This window comes from Alexandromys fortis, unplaced genomic scaffold, assembly GCF_014885135.2.
Source record: "Alexandromys fortis isolate MF-2015 unplaced genomic scaffold, M_Fortis_MF-2015_v1.1 scaffold_41, whole genome shotgun sequence".
Lineage (NCBI taxonomy): Eukaryota > Metazoa > Chordata > Mammalia > Rodentia > Cricetidae > Alexandromys > Alexandromys fortis.
In genome coordinates, this window is record NW_026067923.1 from 10,798,384 (window position 1) to 10,815,665 (window position 17,282).

General features: G+C 41.2%; 1 protein-coding gene across 2 annotated transcripts in view; it reads left to right on the forward strand.

The window, feature by feature from the left end:
* The first annotated feature begins 473 nt into the window (after nucleotides 1-473).
* Arfgef1 (ADP ribosylation factor guanine nucleotide exchange factor 1) overlaps nucleotides 474-17,282 on the forward strand; it is a 109,252-nt gene continuing 92,443 nt past the window's right edge. For both annotated transcript variants that reach the window (XM_050142024.1, XM_050142023.1), the window contains exon 1: nucleotides 474-737. In XM_050142024.1, coding sequence (XP_049997981.1) covers nucleotides 614-737 — 124 coding nt within the window. In that variant the 5' untranslated portion in view covers nucleotides 474-613. The remainder of the gene's footprint in view (nucleotides 738-17,282) is intronic.

Below are 17,282 nucleotides of genomic sequence, written 5' to 3' on the forward strand. Positions count from 1 at the left end.
TCCCGCGCCGCCCTCCGCCCCTTGCCTCCCGGCGCCGCGGCAGCTCTGGGCTGGCACGGCCGCCGCCGCCGCCGCTTCCTCTCTGCAGCCGTTCGGCCGCTGCGTGACGCGTCGTTTCCTCTCAACATGGCGTCCGGGGCAGGTCGGCGGTGATGGAGGCCGGTCCGCGGCTGCGGCGGGTGCTCGTCCCCACGGTAGCTAGGGCAGCCTCGCGCTCGCCGGGTGTGTGAGGCGCTGCCGCCTAGGCCCTCGGCCCCGGGAAGACGGCCGCCCGGGCCGGGTTCCGCCGCCGCCGCCGCCGCCGGGCCGGAGGGACGAGTGAGGCGGGCGGCCGGGAAGAGACCCCCGGGCCGACAGGCGCCGAGGCCCGACGGGCGCGGCCCCCGAACGGCGGCCCCTCGAGCGCGGCCAGGCTCTCGACGCCCTTGCGGTCCCCGCGGCCGCCCCGTGTCGCCTGCCGCTTCCTGGTGGCGCCGCTGCCCTCCACGCCTCCTCGCCCCCACCGCCACCTCCTCGCCTTTCTCTCTCCCCGTCCCCCTCCGCCGCCTCCCCTCCAGCCGCCCGGACCGCCGCCGCCACCACCACCACCTCCTCCTTCTTCTCCTCCGCGTCCATGTATGAGGGCAAGAAGACGAAGAACATGTTCCTGACTCGGGCCCTGGAGAAGATTTTGGCCGACAAGGAAGTGAAGAAGGCGCATCACTCCCAGCTGCGCAAAGCCTGCGAGGTGGCCCTAGGTGAGCGGGGAGGAGGCCGCGGCGCGGGCAGGGGCCGCGGGAAGGGGGCTGGCGGACGGGCGGACGGGCGGACGGACGGCGGCTCGTCCTCGGAGCCCAAGCCCCGTCGCCCGGCTGGAGTTGACAGCAACTCGGCTGGACGGCGGGGCACCGGCAGGGTGGAGGAAAAAGGGCGGCCAGGCGGGGCCCGGGGAACTCGAGATGGTTCAGGATCGCGGGGCACCTGTGTTCGAGCGTTCCACCGGACGGAGTTGGGGGGCTTTTTTTTTTTTTCTTTTTCTTTTTTGTCGGTGGTCCTGGCGGGGCGGACCGAGTGTCATCCTTTGTGGTGGAGCAGAAGATGAGCTGTTGTTTATTAGCTTAGAAATTGAGGTGGGGCCGATATGACAAGCTCGGGCGTGGGGGGAGGGTTCTGTCTCGTAATTACAATAACTTTATCGTTTGGCGTGGTACTTCGAGAAAGCTAGGCTGAAGTTGTTCCCTTGTTGGCAGTCTCGAGAAAAGGGGGTTGCAAGAGGTGCCCGAGTTCTGTCTTCTCTCTGCTACAGGAAAAGGGGTAGTAATGTAGCCTACTGGGCTGACCTGGAAGAACAAGACCGGGTATTCAGGGGTGGTGGTGGCGGTGTGAAAATGGGGAAGGAAAGAACCTTTAGATAAACTGGCTTTAGGTAACGCAGAAAGGGGTGTGTGTGGAATGAGAGAAATGAAAAAGACAATGACACCCACCAGCCACACGTCTGGACTGGACAGTGGCAGCTGCTCTCAAGCTTCAATTGTGATTTATAGTTCAGACAGCAGAGACCCAGGGTAATGAAGCCGCAGCAGGGAAAAACCCAAACAATACCTAGAACCACAGTAGGCAGATAACGATTTGTTTGAGGGGGTCTCGTGCAGCCAGCAATGAGGAAATTGTTAAGGGAGAAACCAAGACCTTTAAAGTACAGATTAAATTCCTACTGCTTACGCTTTTGTTTTATAGCCCTGAGTGAGAGCATTTTAGGTTTGCAAGAAATTAAGCTGGTTATAAGTGGGTTTTGAAAAAATATTTTGAAGGATTTTGAATAACTTTATGCTAAAGTAAGGGGTCAAGGCAGCTTAAAAACAACTTTGCATCCAAGTCTTGAGATCTGTGGGAGACTATCATTTAACTTGTAAATGTTGTAGTTTCCTCCTTTTCTTCCTGAATTCTTAAAAATGGTAATATGAAAAACATCAAGTGGATTTCAGTTTAAATGGCATTTTTGTTATTGGTTTATTTCTAATTTTAATGTAGTAGTATAGTGGACTTAAATAGTTTTTTCTTTTGCCCCTTCCTTGGTCATAAGTAATGATACATCTCACTCAGATAAGTGAGAATGCTGTTGTATAGTCGCAAAAACTGAATTTATATTTGGTTTTGGAAAGGAGTCATTATTAATTGGGGTGATATGAGTGGTTTTAGAATTTTTAAAAGAATTGTCCTCTGTAGGGTTATCAATAACGTGGCAGAGCAAAGAACATAAATTCAAATTAAAAGCTTTAGTATTTAAGAACTAAGATTTGTCATGTTAGAGTGTGTATGAGCAATTTTTTCCTTTTTTTGGGGGGGGGTGGTGGAAGCATGAAGACAGGCTTTAAGTAGCCCAGGCTGGCCTAACATCTCTTTGTAGCTGAGGACAACCTGAATTTTCCTGAACCACCTGTCTCTGCCTCTTGAAATCTGGGATTATGATAAGCACAGTGCAGTGTTTTAGAGGTGCAATACAGGGGTTGGAACTCAGGGTTTCATACTTGATAGCTAAGCATGCTACCACTGGAACTATAGCCACAGCCCAGAATATATTTTTACTATGTTAAAGCTTAAACATTTACAGGTTTTAAGTAAAGTAGTTCCCCTTTCTGAATATTAATAGAAATAAACATGTTAATTAAAAGTTCATTGGAATGAAAGTCATGATCCTTGGTTTAAATCCTAGTTTTAGTACCTTGCAGTATGCGTGGAATTTCTCTGTAAAATGGAGTATTGGACTTAACGAATGTGCCATGAATGTGAATGCACTCTTCTGTTAATGTGTGCATCTAGTGTCCTTGCCACTTGATTGCCATCGTTAGAAAGTCTGTAACTCCCTTAACTGAGGCCCTGGCACTTCTAGGCATAGGAGTTCTTAAAGCTCTGTGCACCAGCTGCCATGGTTTTTTAAGTCAGATTTTGCCAGTTAACCAGCACCAGAGTGCTTTCTTTATAAGAGGCATTTCCTGTGTTTTATTCATAAAAGTTACATTTAGCCCTCTATAAGGTACATTTTCAGTATGCAATCTCATGGTAAATAACCCTGATGACTTTTTTTTCTTTCTTGTCATCCATTAATGTTAAGTTTGGGATAACTCCTATATATCCCTGACTGACTCATATGTAGACCAAGCTATCCTTGAACTGTGGGACTTGTGGATATCTCTCTGCCTCTGCCTCCCAGATTCTGGGATTACTGGTGTGTGCTACCATTGCAGGTGTGTGTGGCTATTGTTAAAATCATTGCTTTATGGTGGTGGCACACACCTTCAATCCCAGCACTTGGGAAGCAGAGGCAGGTAGATCTGTGAGTTCTAGGCGAGCATGGTCTACAGAGCTAGTTCCAGGACAGTTAGGACCATACAGAGAAGTCCTGTCTTGAAAAACAAAACAAAACAAAACATTTGAGCAGATTCCTGTTTATATTCATTCCGCCTTCAGATATTATTGAGCACTTAACATAGAGCTGAAAGGAGATGGACAGTAAGCAAAGAAATAGGCTATACTAAACTTTGATTCTTTCTTTTTTTCATTTGAAAATAATTGTATTGGCTTTTAAGTAGAATTTAGATCATTGGTATTTGCAATAAGTTTATCCTTTTATTATAATGACCAATTAAAAATAAGTTTTTGTAAATAACATTCAGAATTATAGCTTATCATTAATTCTTAAATTGTGTTTTGACTTAAAAGTAACCTTTTGTAACTGTATAAGCCAGGCGCAGGGGCTGATGCACAGAGTTCCAGCAGATGGATTGCCAGGAGTGAGCTGTAGGCCCACTTGTTTGGGTTTCATAGCAAAATCCTTTTCCACTCTCAGACACTACACAAAGGAACTTTTATTTTTACAAACAGCATAAATTTAAAGGGTATACAATTGTTCAAAACTTATTTCAATTTTTTTAACATGCTAGATTTTGTTTTAAGGAATGGTTTTAAAAGAGCCTTTCCCTGTTAAATTGGTAGGAAGCCCACAGGCCCAGGAACAGCTCCAGGTTGCCCTCTCTTGGTCCCTGCAGACTACAGTTCTGTGCAGTAAACGGTGAGGGGATTCTAGGCTGCTCTAGCTTAGTGTGATCCATGCCTGCTCTTGAGAATCCTGCATTAAAAATAGTCCGGCCATCTGCTGGCAGATGAGACAACAGCTGAGCTATTTTTAGTTTCAAAGAATTTAGGATTGTTTCAGGATTGAGTTTGAAGGTGGCATTGTTTATCTTTAAGGTGCAGTTGGGACCTCCCCCAGTCAGACTTCTAGGTTGAGGAGTTTCTTTGATTTTAGGCTGTAACTAAGCTAGTTTAACTTCTGCCTCTAGATAGCTGTGAAAATGGCTGTCAGTGTCAGAACTGAAGTTCATGGTTGAAAACTGACACTGGTATATGAAACTTCTTCATGGAGAGAAGGTTTTGAGTCAGTGATAGGGCAGGGAGATCTAGAGGGATGCCAGAGAACGACAGAAAGAAGAACCCTTTAGAGGAGCAAGTTTTGCTCAGAGAGGATATGAGTTTCTGTTGTTCATCGTACTGTGGGGTGATCCTATTGACTTAGCTTTCTTATGAGTCTCTTACCCATGATCATAATTTACCCCAAAACATATACTTTATTAATTCTTTGTTCGTTTATGTTTTTGACAAGGTCTTTCTAGGTATTTTTGATTGGCCTGGTACTAGTTATGTAGACCAGAGTAACCCAAACTGCAGCGGTCATCCTGCCTTGGCCTCCCTAGTGTTGGGATAAGTGTGAGCCACTTTGACCTTGTCTAGTCAGAAAGAGGAATTTAATATCATGATGCAAATCTTACAGAACTTCCTTATCTCTGCCTCAGGAGCCACTCTTATTTCAGGTGGTAGTATTAAAAATATGTGTTTTGGGGGAATTACTGTGCACCTTTGGCCGTGGTTTTGTGGTACTTTAACTTATCACCATTTACAAGCATATGACATCTCTGAATAACTTCAAAATATTTATGTCAGTCTGTGTGTACATGTTTAGTTATGGGTATATTTGCTCGTGTGTGCGTGCGTGGATGCTACAAGCCAGTGTTATCTTCCTCTGTTACTCTCTACCTTATATTTTGAGACAGTCTTCTATTCAGCCTGGAAATTACCATGTCTGTAAGTCTGTCAGGGCAGTGAGGATCCTCAATTTCCCTGTCTCCACACCTCCCAGCACTGGGATAACAAATACATGCCACCGTGCGTACCTGGTTTATGTGGGTGCTGGGGTCCAAATTCAGGGCTTTATGTTTGTGCAGTGAGCACTTTACCCAGGAAGCTGCTCCAAGCCCCCACCCCAACAGCTTTAAGTTTAAATCAGTTAGCAAGGCTACCTTGCTATCTAAAGTAAAAGATAGCAGTCAGTACCTGAGCTGCCTGAATTTTTGAGTTGGCTAGGGAAGAAGAGTTTATGTTATGAAAAGGGAGATCAGTTTATATTGGTCTTTCACATTTCTGGTTGTTTTAAGGACCCTTGATTCAAAATAGCCTTGAATACAATGACCAGTGACACGAAGGCCAAGCCTTAGAGAAACTCTTACCCATAAATTTGGGTTGCCAAAGTAAGTTCAGGTTGCAGTCGGGTGTAATCTTGCTCCCATTTTGGAAATTTAAAATGCACATGACAGATTCTGAAAAAAATCTCCAAAGAAACCTGGTGAATTTTCTTTAGCTTTTTCATAAATTTATTTGACCTTTTTTTCAGCCTCTTAATGTAGTTTATGTCTCAAGGATACATTTTCCTTTGAAACACCACTTAAAAGACTAAGTAGATAATACACAATGGCCAGAACTACTGCCAAGACAGTTCTGAGCAGTCCTGTGTTTGGGGAAAACAGTAGTCAGAATTAAGCAGCTGGAAGCCAGGCGTAGAAGTGCATGCTTGTAATTCCAGCACTTGGGAGGTGGAGGCAAAATAATCTTAGGAGTTTTAGGCTGGCCTTGGCAGCACAAGATCCTGTCTCAAAGCAAAAAGAAACAAACCCAAACCAGCAAGCTCAATTGGTGAGTTCTTATCTAGTATGCAGGACACCCTGTCTTCATTTTCCACCAATGCATAAACCAGGCCTGATAATTTACACCTGTAAGCACAGGACTCAAGAAGTAGAGGTAGAGGTCAGGAGTTCAAGGTCAGCCTGCGCTACCTGTGACCTTTGTTGAGAAGGTACTTAGTATGGTCAAGGCTTGCTTTAGTATTAACTTAGTTTTTGTTTCTTTTTTCCTCCCACCTGGTAGCAGATACAAATTGACTCTTCTAATAATCTTTATCTTATAGATAAAATTGTGACTAGAAAATAATTTGAAGAAGTGTTTGTCATGATATTCCTCACATAATTGAGGAAGAATATCTGACAAGGTAAAATACACGAGTAAATTATTGTTATTTTGAACAATTTTAATTTTTATGTTATGTATATGAATGTTTTGCCTGCATGTATGTTTGTGCACCACACAACTGCCTGGCACCCAGTCAGATAAAATCATCAGATTGTCTCCAGTTGGAGCTATAGTCAGTTATGAGGGGCCATGTGGGTGATGAGAACCAACCATACCCAGGTTCTCTTTGAGAGCAGTCAGTGCTCTTACCTGCTGAGCCATCCGTCTTCCCTTCTGATTGTGCTTGTAGCTCCACCTCTTAGGAGGCTGAGAGAGTAGGATGACTTGAGCCCTGGAGTTTGTGACTGTCTGGGCAATGGATAGCAAGACCTGATCTCAAAGGTGAAAAGAAATTAATTAGGTGGTTGCTTGCTTAATTATGGGATTCTTCGTGTTTTGGGTAGTGCACCCGTGCTGGGCACACACTGTGAACCAAGCTTGCCTTCATAGGAGTTAATGTTTTAGTAGGGTGAGGATCATAGGAACTATTGATTAATAAGTATTATCAGTTATTATCTGAAGAAACATCTCAGAAGGGGCTGCCTGCCAGAAGAGGCTTCTCTTTATGGCAACATTGAAGGGGAAAAGTGATAGAGATTGAGTCTTTGCAGACTGATACCTAAATGAAGTAACAGGGACAACAGAGACCTGTGTTGTTGGGGGAAAGTGGGAAGTGAGAAGAGCAGGTTTGGGCTTTTATCTGTGGGAAAGCCAGAGAGGATTTTTTTTTTCTTTTTGTGAAAGGGGCTCAAAAAGAGGCAAACTGGACTAGAATTTCCTGTGTGGGTAAAGATGACCTTGGTCAGCTCTTCCCAAATCCCACCTCCCAAGTGCTAGGATTACAGGTGTGTGCTGTGGTCTCTGACCTCTGGAGAGTTGAGAGTTGGGGGTGGGAAGACAAGCTGAGGAGATACATTGTTCCCATTGTTTTGTGGGTTTGATTTGTCTTTTGAGACAGTCTCTCCGTGTCTATTTTGGTGATCCTCCTGCCTTAGCCTCCTAAGTGGTAGGATTGCATGCATGCATCACCAGGTTTGACAAAGTGTTGTGTATGTGTTGACTTTGTTATTTGGTTTTGGCTTTTTGGGCTTCTTTTGTAGTAAACATTATTGTCTTGTATTTACATACATTTTATATTTTTTTAAAGCAGTTTGATATTTTGATATATAGTCTGGGTATCCTTGAACTCATCTTCTTCTCCCAGCCCTGATATGCCCCTTCAGCCAAGTGCTAAGGTTACAGATGTGCTGTATTATGCCTTGCTTTAGATTTTTCCCCCTTTTTCTAGGGGTTGACCCCAGGGCCTAATACACACTAGGAATGCTCTCTACCATTGAACTACATTCCTGATTCTAGAATTAAAAATAAAAAATGTATTAGTTCTTTGATGTCCAGTGTGTTTTGATCATCTTCACCACCTATTGCCTGCCCCTAGATACACGCCCCTTCCCCAACAACCTGACTTTGTGTACTCTTTTTTTTTTCCTACCAAGTCCTTTTGTGTTGTCTATGTATTCTTAGATATGTGGCCATTCGCAGGATCATAGTTTACCGGGTGCCACACACTTAAAGAAAGTTTGATCTCCTCCCAGCAGCCATCAGTCGTCAAAGCTCTGCTAGATAAGGGACTTCATGTCTACTTCCACTTTCCATGCTAGGATTGGTCTGGCATGCTGTCATAACCCTGTGAGTTCATATGTGTTGTACCCAGAAGAGACTGATGTAGTGATATTTTGTTTGTGTTTTAACAAGTAAAGCTTGCCTGAAGATCAAACTGCAGAGCTAAGCCACTAGAGGCCAGAGTGGTGGCACACACCTTTAATCCCTGGAGACAGGCAGAGGATCTGTTAGTTCAAGGCTACCCTGAGCTACTTGAGATTGAATCTATCTAGAAGAGAAATAGAGCTTATACAAAGGTGGGGACAGGAGTGATATGGCTGGATGGAGAGAGGACTATAAGGCGGGAGGAGACAGGAGCTTAGTGCCAGTCTGGTGTTTGGGGGAGACAGATGGAGTCTGGAGATGCAGTCTGAGGATCACCCCTTCAGTCTGAGCACTGGTAGAGGTAAACGGTCTCTCTAGTGGCTGGTTGCTGTTCTGCTCTGATTTCTCAATCCCTAATATCTGACTCCAGGTTTTTATTACTCTGCCTCTTACAGTTTTTCTCCCCCTTCAGGTCAGGAAGCATGTGTGTATGTATGTATGTATGTATGTATGTATGTATGTATGTATGTATGTATGTATTATATGTATATATATATTACATCATTTCCTGCAGAGCTGTCTCTTTCTCCTATTACCTCCTTTGGAGAATTTGGAAATTCTCCAAAGGAGGTAATAGGAGATTTTATACTAAGAAAAAGGACACAATTCAAAATACAGTGGCTGTGATGGTCAGTTTTCATTGTCACCTTGACCGACAAATTTCAAGTCACCTGGAGAGAGTCTCTCAGTAAGAGATTTTCTAGATCAGGTTGGCCTGTGGGCATGTCTGAGGGTTATTATCTTGATAATATTAATGAAAGAGTCACTTAAAAGTGGGCTGCACTAGTCCTTGGGTCCTAGACTGCATAAAAAGGGAAGAAGTGAGCTGAGGTAAAACATGGGTTCATTCTTTCTGTGCTCTCGACTGGACTATAGCCTGAAATTGGGAGCTAAACTCCATTTCTCCTGGATTACTCTTGTTGCTATTTTATCATGGTAACAAACAGAACTAAGACAATGGCCCATATCTGGAATCTCAGCATCTACTATGAATGATATAAAACAAATTCAAATATGAATTGTCAGAATTTTTTTCAATGAAAAAGTTTTTTTCTAACGAGAAACTTTTCCCTTGTCTGGATCCTTCTGGAATTTTGCATACACAATTCATTAAGGATTTCAATATGAATCACTGCGGATTTAGAGTGGGCACTACAATCCAGTAGCTGTCACCCTTACAAGAAGAGGGTGGAACATGGAGGCACATAAGAAGGCACTGTGAAAATAGAGGTGGAGTTTGGAGTTATGCTGCTACGGTCAAGGGAAACCACCAGAAACTCATCGAGACTTTTCCCCCCAAGACCGAGAGAATAAACTTTTGCTGAAGTCATTACGTTTATGGTAATTTTTTTTTTTTTTGATTTTCGAGACAGGGTTTCTCTGTAGTTATTGGATCCTGTCCTGGAACTAGCTCTTGTAGACCAGGCTGGCCTCAAACTCACAGAGATCCACCAGCCTCTGCCTCCCAAGTGCTGGGATTAAAGGCGTGCACTACCAACCACTGCCCGGCCGTTTATGGTAATTCTAAAGAAATCCTGGAAACTAGTGAAAGTTTTTCCTAACCGCTCTGACCAAGTTGATTTTTTAATTTGGATTTTCATTTTTAAAATACAGCAAATATATTAAATTATATGTTGGGCTTTTCCCTGGTTGTCTCAGAATTTAGGAAGCAGTCTAGGGCTTGGTATGTATTAATTATAAAATATGAGACTTTAATGTACATTAATTAAATGGAAAAAGAGTCTTAAGCACAATTACTTACATTTACATTCTCTTGTGTAGCAAGTCTATGTAGATAAATAGATGATACTGTTAGTCTATATAGCCTACATTATCTTTTCATTCAGAAAAAGAATAAACATTTTAGAAATACTTTCTATCATGATATTAACTGTAGGAAACTATGAAGTCATAATTTTTTCTTCCAATTCTGAATCCAAATGTCACACAATCAGCTGTTCACAGCCAGTGCCTATCCAGAATTGTCTAAGAAATGAGATAATAAAAACATAAGTTGCCAAGATATGAATGCCAAATACTTTTTAATTTTTGATGCATGAGTTAGAAATGAGAATTTATATGGCATTTGCTGTAGTCTGCTTATATTTATATAAATATAATTTCAATAAAATTGGCAATTTAGTTTTCACTTTTTCTAAAAAAGACAACAGACAATTCTTTTGAGGTTTTTTAAAAAGTAAAACTAAAAAAGAAGTACCACCAGGTTGTTGTTAATGTGGAATATGCAGTTCTTTCTTTTTCTTTGCTCTTTTCTCTTCCTTCTCTCCTTTTCTTTCTTTGATTTTTACAGTGCTGAGGATGAAAACCAGGGGCTTCATGCCTGCTAGGCAAGAGACTAAGCTGCATTTCAACCATTGTTAATTTAGTAAGTAAAAAAATGAGGCTGGAAAGATGATTTTCTTGGTATTGCTCTTGCTTTGCAAGCATGACAGCCTACTGTAATCCCTACAGCTCATGTAAAAACTCCCACTGTAGTAGTGCACTCTTGAAATCCCAGCACTGGGGGAGCTTAATTTGTGAATCCCAGGTCCTATTGAGAGACCCTGTTGCAAGAAACAAAGTGAATCCCAAGGAACACGATGTGCGGATAGATTTTGGTCGTCACACCTGTGCATGCAGACACCAACTTTACTGAAGTATAATTTATATACTGTAAATTCTACCTATCGATGTGTTTGCTGAATTGTGCAGTCACTATCAATTCAGTTTCATAGTGTTTCGCCAACTCAGTAAGACCCTAGTGGCCATTGATATCTTTTTTGCTTCTCTTCGTTCCACACATTTCCTAATGTGTGTCTAGAAATGCATTTTCTGAGCATTGTGTACAAATGGTCTACATTGACGAGGTTTTGTGTTGTTGAGTATGCTTTTGAAGTTCCCCTTTGTAGTTACGTCTCTGCTGAGTGCAATGGCACACATGTGAAATTTCAGGCAATTGAGGCAGGAGAATTATAAGCTTTAGGCAAGCCTGGGTATAACCTATCGCAAACAACAACAAAATCAACAAACCTCAGTTTTGTTAATGAATAGGAAAATATAGGTCCTTTATTTGAAATACTTGGGATCCAAAGTGCTCTAGACTTCAGAGTTTTTCAGATTTTAGAATATTTGCATAGACTTTACTGGCCAAGGGAACCCAAACCCTGACATTTGAAGTGCTCTAAAGCCTGAAATCTTTTGAGCACTGACATAGTACCCAAAAAGTTTTCAATTTTGGAGCATTCCAGATTGGCTGTGTTCACCCTGTGCCACATTTTGTTATCTGTTCATCAGTTGGTGCACATTTGGGTTGAATGGAGAATGCTGCTGTGACTATTTGGGTATAAGTCTTTGTGGACATAAGTTCTTATTTCTCTTAAACAGATAACCTAGGAGTGGAACTGATGGGATGTATAAGATTATATTTGAAGAGTTATTTCATTGAAGCACTTGACATTTTGAAGTGTTTATTTCCAGACTTCATTCTACACATACGGACACTGTAATATGGGCACGTACACAAGTGTGCTCTTTTTTAGAAAGGATTTTTTTGTGTGTGAGTTCCTGTGTGTATCTGTGCACCATTTTGTACTATGCCTTCAGAGACTAGAAGAGGAGGGTATCAAATCTTCCTGGAACTGCCGGTATGGATAAGGTTGTTAGCCACAGTATAGAAGCTGGGAACTGAACCAGGTCCTCCACAAGAGCAGCAAATGTTCTTAAACATCGACACATCTCTCCAGCACCCAGAAATACATGCTTAAAAAAAAAAAACTCACTGATTTCCAAGGCAGTCATAGAAAAAAAAAGTTAATTTTGTTTAATGTATTCTGGGTTCTATTCCAGTTAAATACGTATTGACTTTATCTTCTTTGGTCTTCAAAACTCTCCTGAATGCTTAAGAAATTGAACTATTTTCATTTTGTAGACAAGAAACCAAGTTTGGAGTTGGAATGTGGGCCTGCACTATTTAGGTAGTCCTTGTGTTCTGACCTAAAGTCAGAAAGTCCTGACCTGTAGTGTTAACAACTGCAGTGAATGTCGGTAAAGACAAGTTGCAACTGAGAAAAGGAAATTGAGAAAGAAAGGAACTATCAGGAAAAGAAAAAGGTTGGGCATTTTGCATGGCTATAAAGATTGCACGTCCCCGTAGCCTCAGCATTTGACGGGTGTAGGCAGAAGGGTCAGGTATTCAAGGTCATCCTTAACTGCAAAATGAATTTGAGGCCAGCTTGGGCTACTTAAGAACCTGCCTCTACAAACAAAACTTTACCATCCAATGAGTACAAAAACCTTGGGGCTTGCTTTATTTCAGAGGGAGAGCACTTGTCTGGCATGTGTTAAACCCTGGGTTCAATCCGTGGTACTAGGAAAGGAAAAGGGAAAAGGATGAACTGATAGGCAGAGAAGCAAATGACATCAATAGTTATATGCATTTCTGTATAACATCAGTACTGCTCTATAGAATTTCAGTGACTCTCTCGGGTATTTATGTTCTCTGGGTTTGTGGTAGTGTTGTAAATTCATCATAAAGATGGAATTTTAATTCTGTGTTCCACTTAAGAAAGCAGGCGGATTCTTCTGTATTCACAAAAAGTTTTGATACTGCATTTGAAAATTTGAAGAGTTGTGTAAGTTCTCAACGATTCTGCATAGACCGACTCTTATTATACCCATAGTTCTACCCCCAGCGTTTATTATTTGTGTGTGTGTGAGAGAGAGAGAGACAGAGACAGAGACTCTTCAGTGATCTTAGTTGTTTACATGTGCATAGGTGACGGATTATTTACAGGTACGTGGCCAACTTTACCAATAGCAATACCACAAAAAGAACCTGCCCACCACTGTCCCTAGCAGCCATTAACTTCTAGTGGTTCCTCAGGAGGGTTGAAGCGAGGTGAGTTTTCCCCTCATCCATGATGGAATGCTGGTAGACCTTGGCTTGTTTTTGGGTCATGTTCAAGAAGTCACAGTTGTGAGTTCATGAGACAACAGCCATATCATAGCTGGAAGACAGTGTTCCACAACACCCTTCCTCCTGCATTCTTTGCACCCTCTATTGCCGTATTCTCTGAACTCTGTCTTATTTAGGGGCTATATTCAGCACATTGATCAATTAGGACTCTGAGTCTACAGTAAAACTTTGGTCCACTGCAAAAAGAAGTTTTTCTCACCAAAATAGAGAGCAGCACTAATCTATAAGATTAAAATAAAATATTAGGCCTGGCGGTGGTGGCACACACCTTTAATCCCAGCACTCGGGAGGCAGAGGCAGGTGGATCTTTGTGAGTTCGAGGACAGCCTGGTCTACAAGAGCTAGTTCCAGGACAGGCTCCAAAGCTACAGAGAAACCTTGTCTCGAAAAACAAACAAAACAAAACAAAAATTTAGAAAACAGTTTTATGAGTACAACATGTTCTCTTAGCAAAACAATAGCAGCTTCTCTACCAGAGGTTGACCTAGTAGAGAATTTAGCCATAAATTTTTGATCAGGTTTATGATACACAGGCATGAATTCAGCCTGTGCAGCAGGCTTCAAATCTAGTCGGAGAGCATTTGGTTACCCCCATAACAGTCATGCCACAATATTCATAAGGCTGCATCTGTGTTTGTTTGCTGCTTTTTGTTGTATTGTAATTGTGTTTCTTCTGAATTTCATCTTGCCTGTTACCCCTTTTGTGAATTTTTTAAATTTTTTTTAAATTTATTTGTTTATTAAAGATTTCTGTCTCTTCCCCGCCACCGCCTCCCATTTCCCTCCCCCTCCCCCAATCAAGTCCCCCTCCCTCGTCAGCCCAAAGATCAATCAGGGTTCCCTGCCCGAATTTATAAAGCCCTTCCTCCTGTCTTTGCAATGGGGTCTGTTTTATTTTTTTTCTTATTTTGCTTCTACTTCATCACATAAAGGCACTGTCTAATCTGTCTTATTTGGAAAACTGGACAGCTAGGTATTTTTAAGCAATATAAAAGACCCCACTTTTCCTTATTTGATGTTAATATGACCATCCTTTTGATATCGTTTTCCATCTTTTAACCTACCCTTATAGATAGACTGTGTTTGAGGTTAGTATTAAGTAGTAGTGTTAAGTACAGTGGTCCGGCCTTACCTGTGGTGTTTTATTTTGTTCAATTATCAGCCATCGACTGCCGTGTAAAAATATTAAACTTGAGTTTGCAGAAATAATTACTAATTTTTGAATCTTCATCCAGACTGTTCTTTCCTTATATGCTACCCATCCACTAGTCCAGTGGTTCTCAATTTTCCTAACGCTGTAACTCTTTAATACAGTTCCTCGTGTTGTGGTGACCCCGAACCATAAAATTATTTCACTGCTACTTTATAACTAATTTTGCTATTATTATGAATCGTATGTAAATATTTTTGGAGAAAGAGGTTTGTCAAGGGGTGGAGACCATGGGTTGAGAACCGCTGGACTTGTCCCTACTATCTCAGTTATCAGATCCTCTGTCACAGTGGTGCAGTGCTTTGTGTTGTTTTTACTTAGCAATGGACTGAGAGTGGTGATGTTTGGATATGCTGAAAGTGAAGCTACAAATTTTTCCTTTAAGTGAAAAATGCAAGTTCTTTTTTAATGAAGAGTGCAAAAAATCATTTTAAGGATGGCGTGATCACTAATAATAAATCACTACTCATAAGTTTATGAATAAGGTAAAGAAATTTGAACTGGTTTTTCTGTAACTCTTCAGATTGTAAAAGTCACAGTCCTAGTTGCATAAGTACCTAGTCAAGGTGGAAAGGACATTAAGCTTGTATATTGACATATATCAGAAGAAAACATGGAGGACGTGGTACTGTCTATCATTTAGGCACCTACTGATTGTGTTGGAATTTGTCTCCTGTGTGTTAGGGGAGACACTTTAGTGTCTTGTGGTTTTAAAATTCAATTTGCCATTTTTTAAAAGAGAATAATTTATGAAATATACTACAAAAGGATAAGAGGGCAAGCAGGTGTCAACAATAACCGGAGTACCACCTGCCTGCCAAACTGTCTTAGTTGGATTTTTGTTTTTAATGTAATATTGGTAATGTTATGGTTTAGATCTGCCATTTTACGTTTGGTTTTCATTGCTTCCTTTTCCTCTTTTTTCTCTGATTCTTTCTTGCTGTTATGTAAGTCTTAAATGTTTTTTTTTACACACAGCAAAGAACATGTGACAGAATGACAAATTTTTCATTTATCGCTTCAGTTGTATTTCTAAATCTGAAGAGATAAAGATATTGTTATAGTTTCTCTTTTTTTATAATATACTTTCTCTTATTTCCATTAATTTATTTTTCTAATTTATAAAAATTTGAAGTGTTACTTGTATGTGTATGTTTTCAGAGCTGGCTGGCCATTTGGTACTGGATAATTGATTAGTGTGCTCCTGCGAAGTCTATTTCTTCTGTTGTTAAGTATTTCTCAGTTGTCTGTAGACCTTTGTGTAGGGCTGAGGCCTCTTCAGTAAATAGACATATTAGTGTGTCTATTGATATCTTTCTTGTTCAGGTCATGTTTTGGCAGCCGTGTTTGGTGAGATTTCATAGATTCGGTTTCTCTGACATTTGTAGGAGTCACAGTCTCACAGCCAACTTCCTGTTCCTCTGGCTCTTCCAATCTTTCATCCCCTCTTCCACAGTGACCCTGATCCGTAGGTGTAGTTGTGTTGTAGATGTATCCACTGGGACTGTACTCCATAATTCTGCATTTTGTTCAGTTGGGGTTTTCTGTAATGGTCTACATGTGTTGCAAAGTGAAGTTTTCTTTGATGAGACGTGAGGACTACACTTACCTGTAGGCATAAGGACAAATATTTAGGATGTAGTTAGGGAATATGCTGATTTAGTAAAATGGTTGTTTCCCAGTTCTGCAAGATCCATGACCTCCCTGGCCCTGGGTAGTTGGTTTTGTTTCCAGTACCACAAAAACGATTTTCCTCTTGTCTAGTAGGTTTTTAAGTCCAATTGGAGAGCTGTTGGTTGCTGCCAAGATATGTGAGACACTACTGCACCCTAGAGTTAATCATGCTATGGTGACCATTGTTGGGGTTTGTGGACATCATAGCTGGGGAGGACTATTGGTTGTTTCCCTTTGGAAGCTTTCGTGCTTTTCAGGAAGGAGACTTTCAGGTCAGATCCAACTCAGGTCCTCTGGGTCCTGTGTCCAAAGTATAAGGTGTCCTCAACAATTGCAGCTTAAATCTTCCACCCCTGGAGGAGAATGGCAACAGCAATTAGCCTGTAATAGTTTAGGATCCTTTTGGTCATCCCTAACAACTCAAAAAAGGATTTCTCATGCCTAATGTTGGGATTTTTGTTAGTCTTTGCCTCTTGAGGGGGGCATTGACAGCTCATATGGGAAAATTTTATTTTATGTATGTATATACACCATACATATATACACATATTTATAGACTTACATATGGTATAGGCATATTCTTCTGACTTTTTCAGACATCATTATTGTTATTTTATCTTTCTATCTTTTGTATTTATATCTTAAATTTTTTTTATGTTTCAAAAATTTTTTTACCATGTCTATTGTTTGAAGAACATTTAAATTCCTTTTAAGGTAACCCTAGTGGTGATTTTTCTTCATTCACCCTTAATTTTACAAGGTCTTTTAAAAATGAACTTTTAAAAAATGATTATTTTTACTTTCTTATGTGCGTTGGTGTTTTGCTTCCATGTATGTATGTCTGTGGGAGGATATTGGATCCCTGGAGCTGGAGTTACAGACATTGTAGGGTGTCATATGGGTGCTGGGAATTGAACAGGTCCTCTGGAAGAGCAGTCAGTGCTCTTAACCACTAAGCCATTTTTTTCCAGCATAGAAGGTCTTAATTTTAGGATTTATTTTTCCACTGAAAACAATGTATAAATCTGAAAATGTGACCAAATGTTAGCCTTTATGGTGTGAATTTTGCTACCATCCAAATCTTCGCTTGCACACAGTGTGTCATTTCTTTGTGCCTGCTTTCACTGGTTTTCCCTCTCTTTGCTTCTCTGAAATTTAATTATAATGTATTTTGGCATGTATTTCCTTGGATATCTTATTCTTATTTTCTTAGCTTTAAAACACATGATTTTGTATACAGCACCACATTTTGTGTTTGTACTTACAAAGCTTTATTAGTTATGA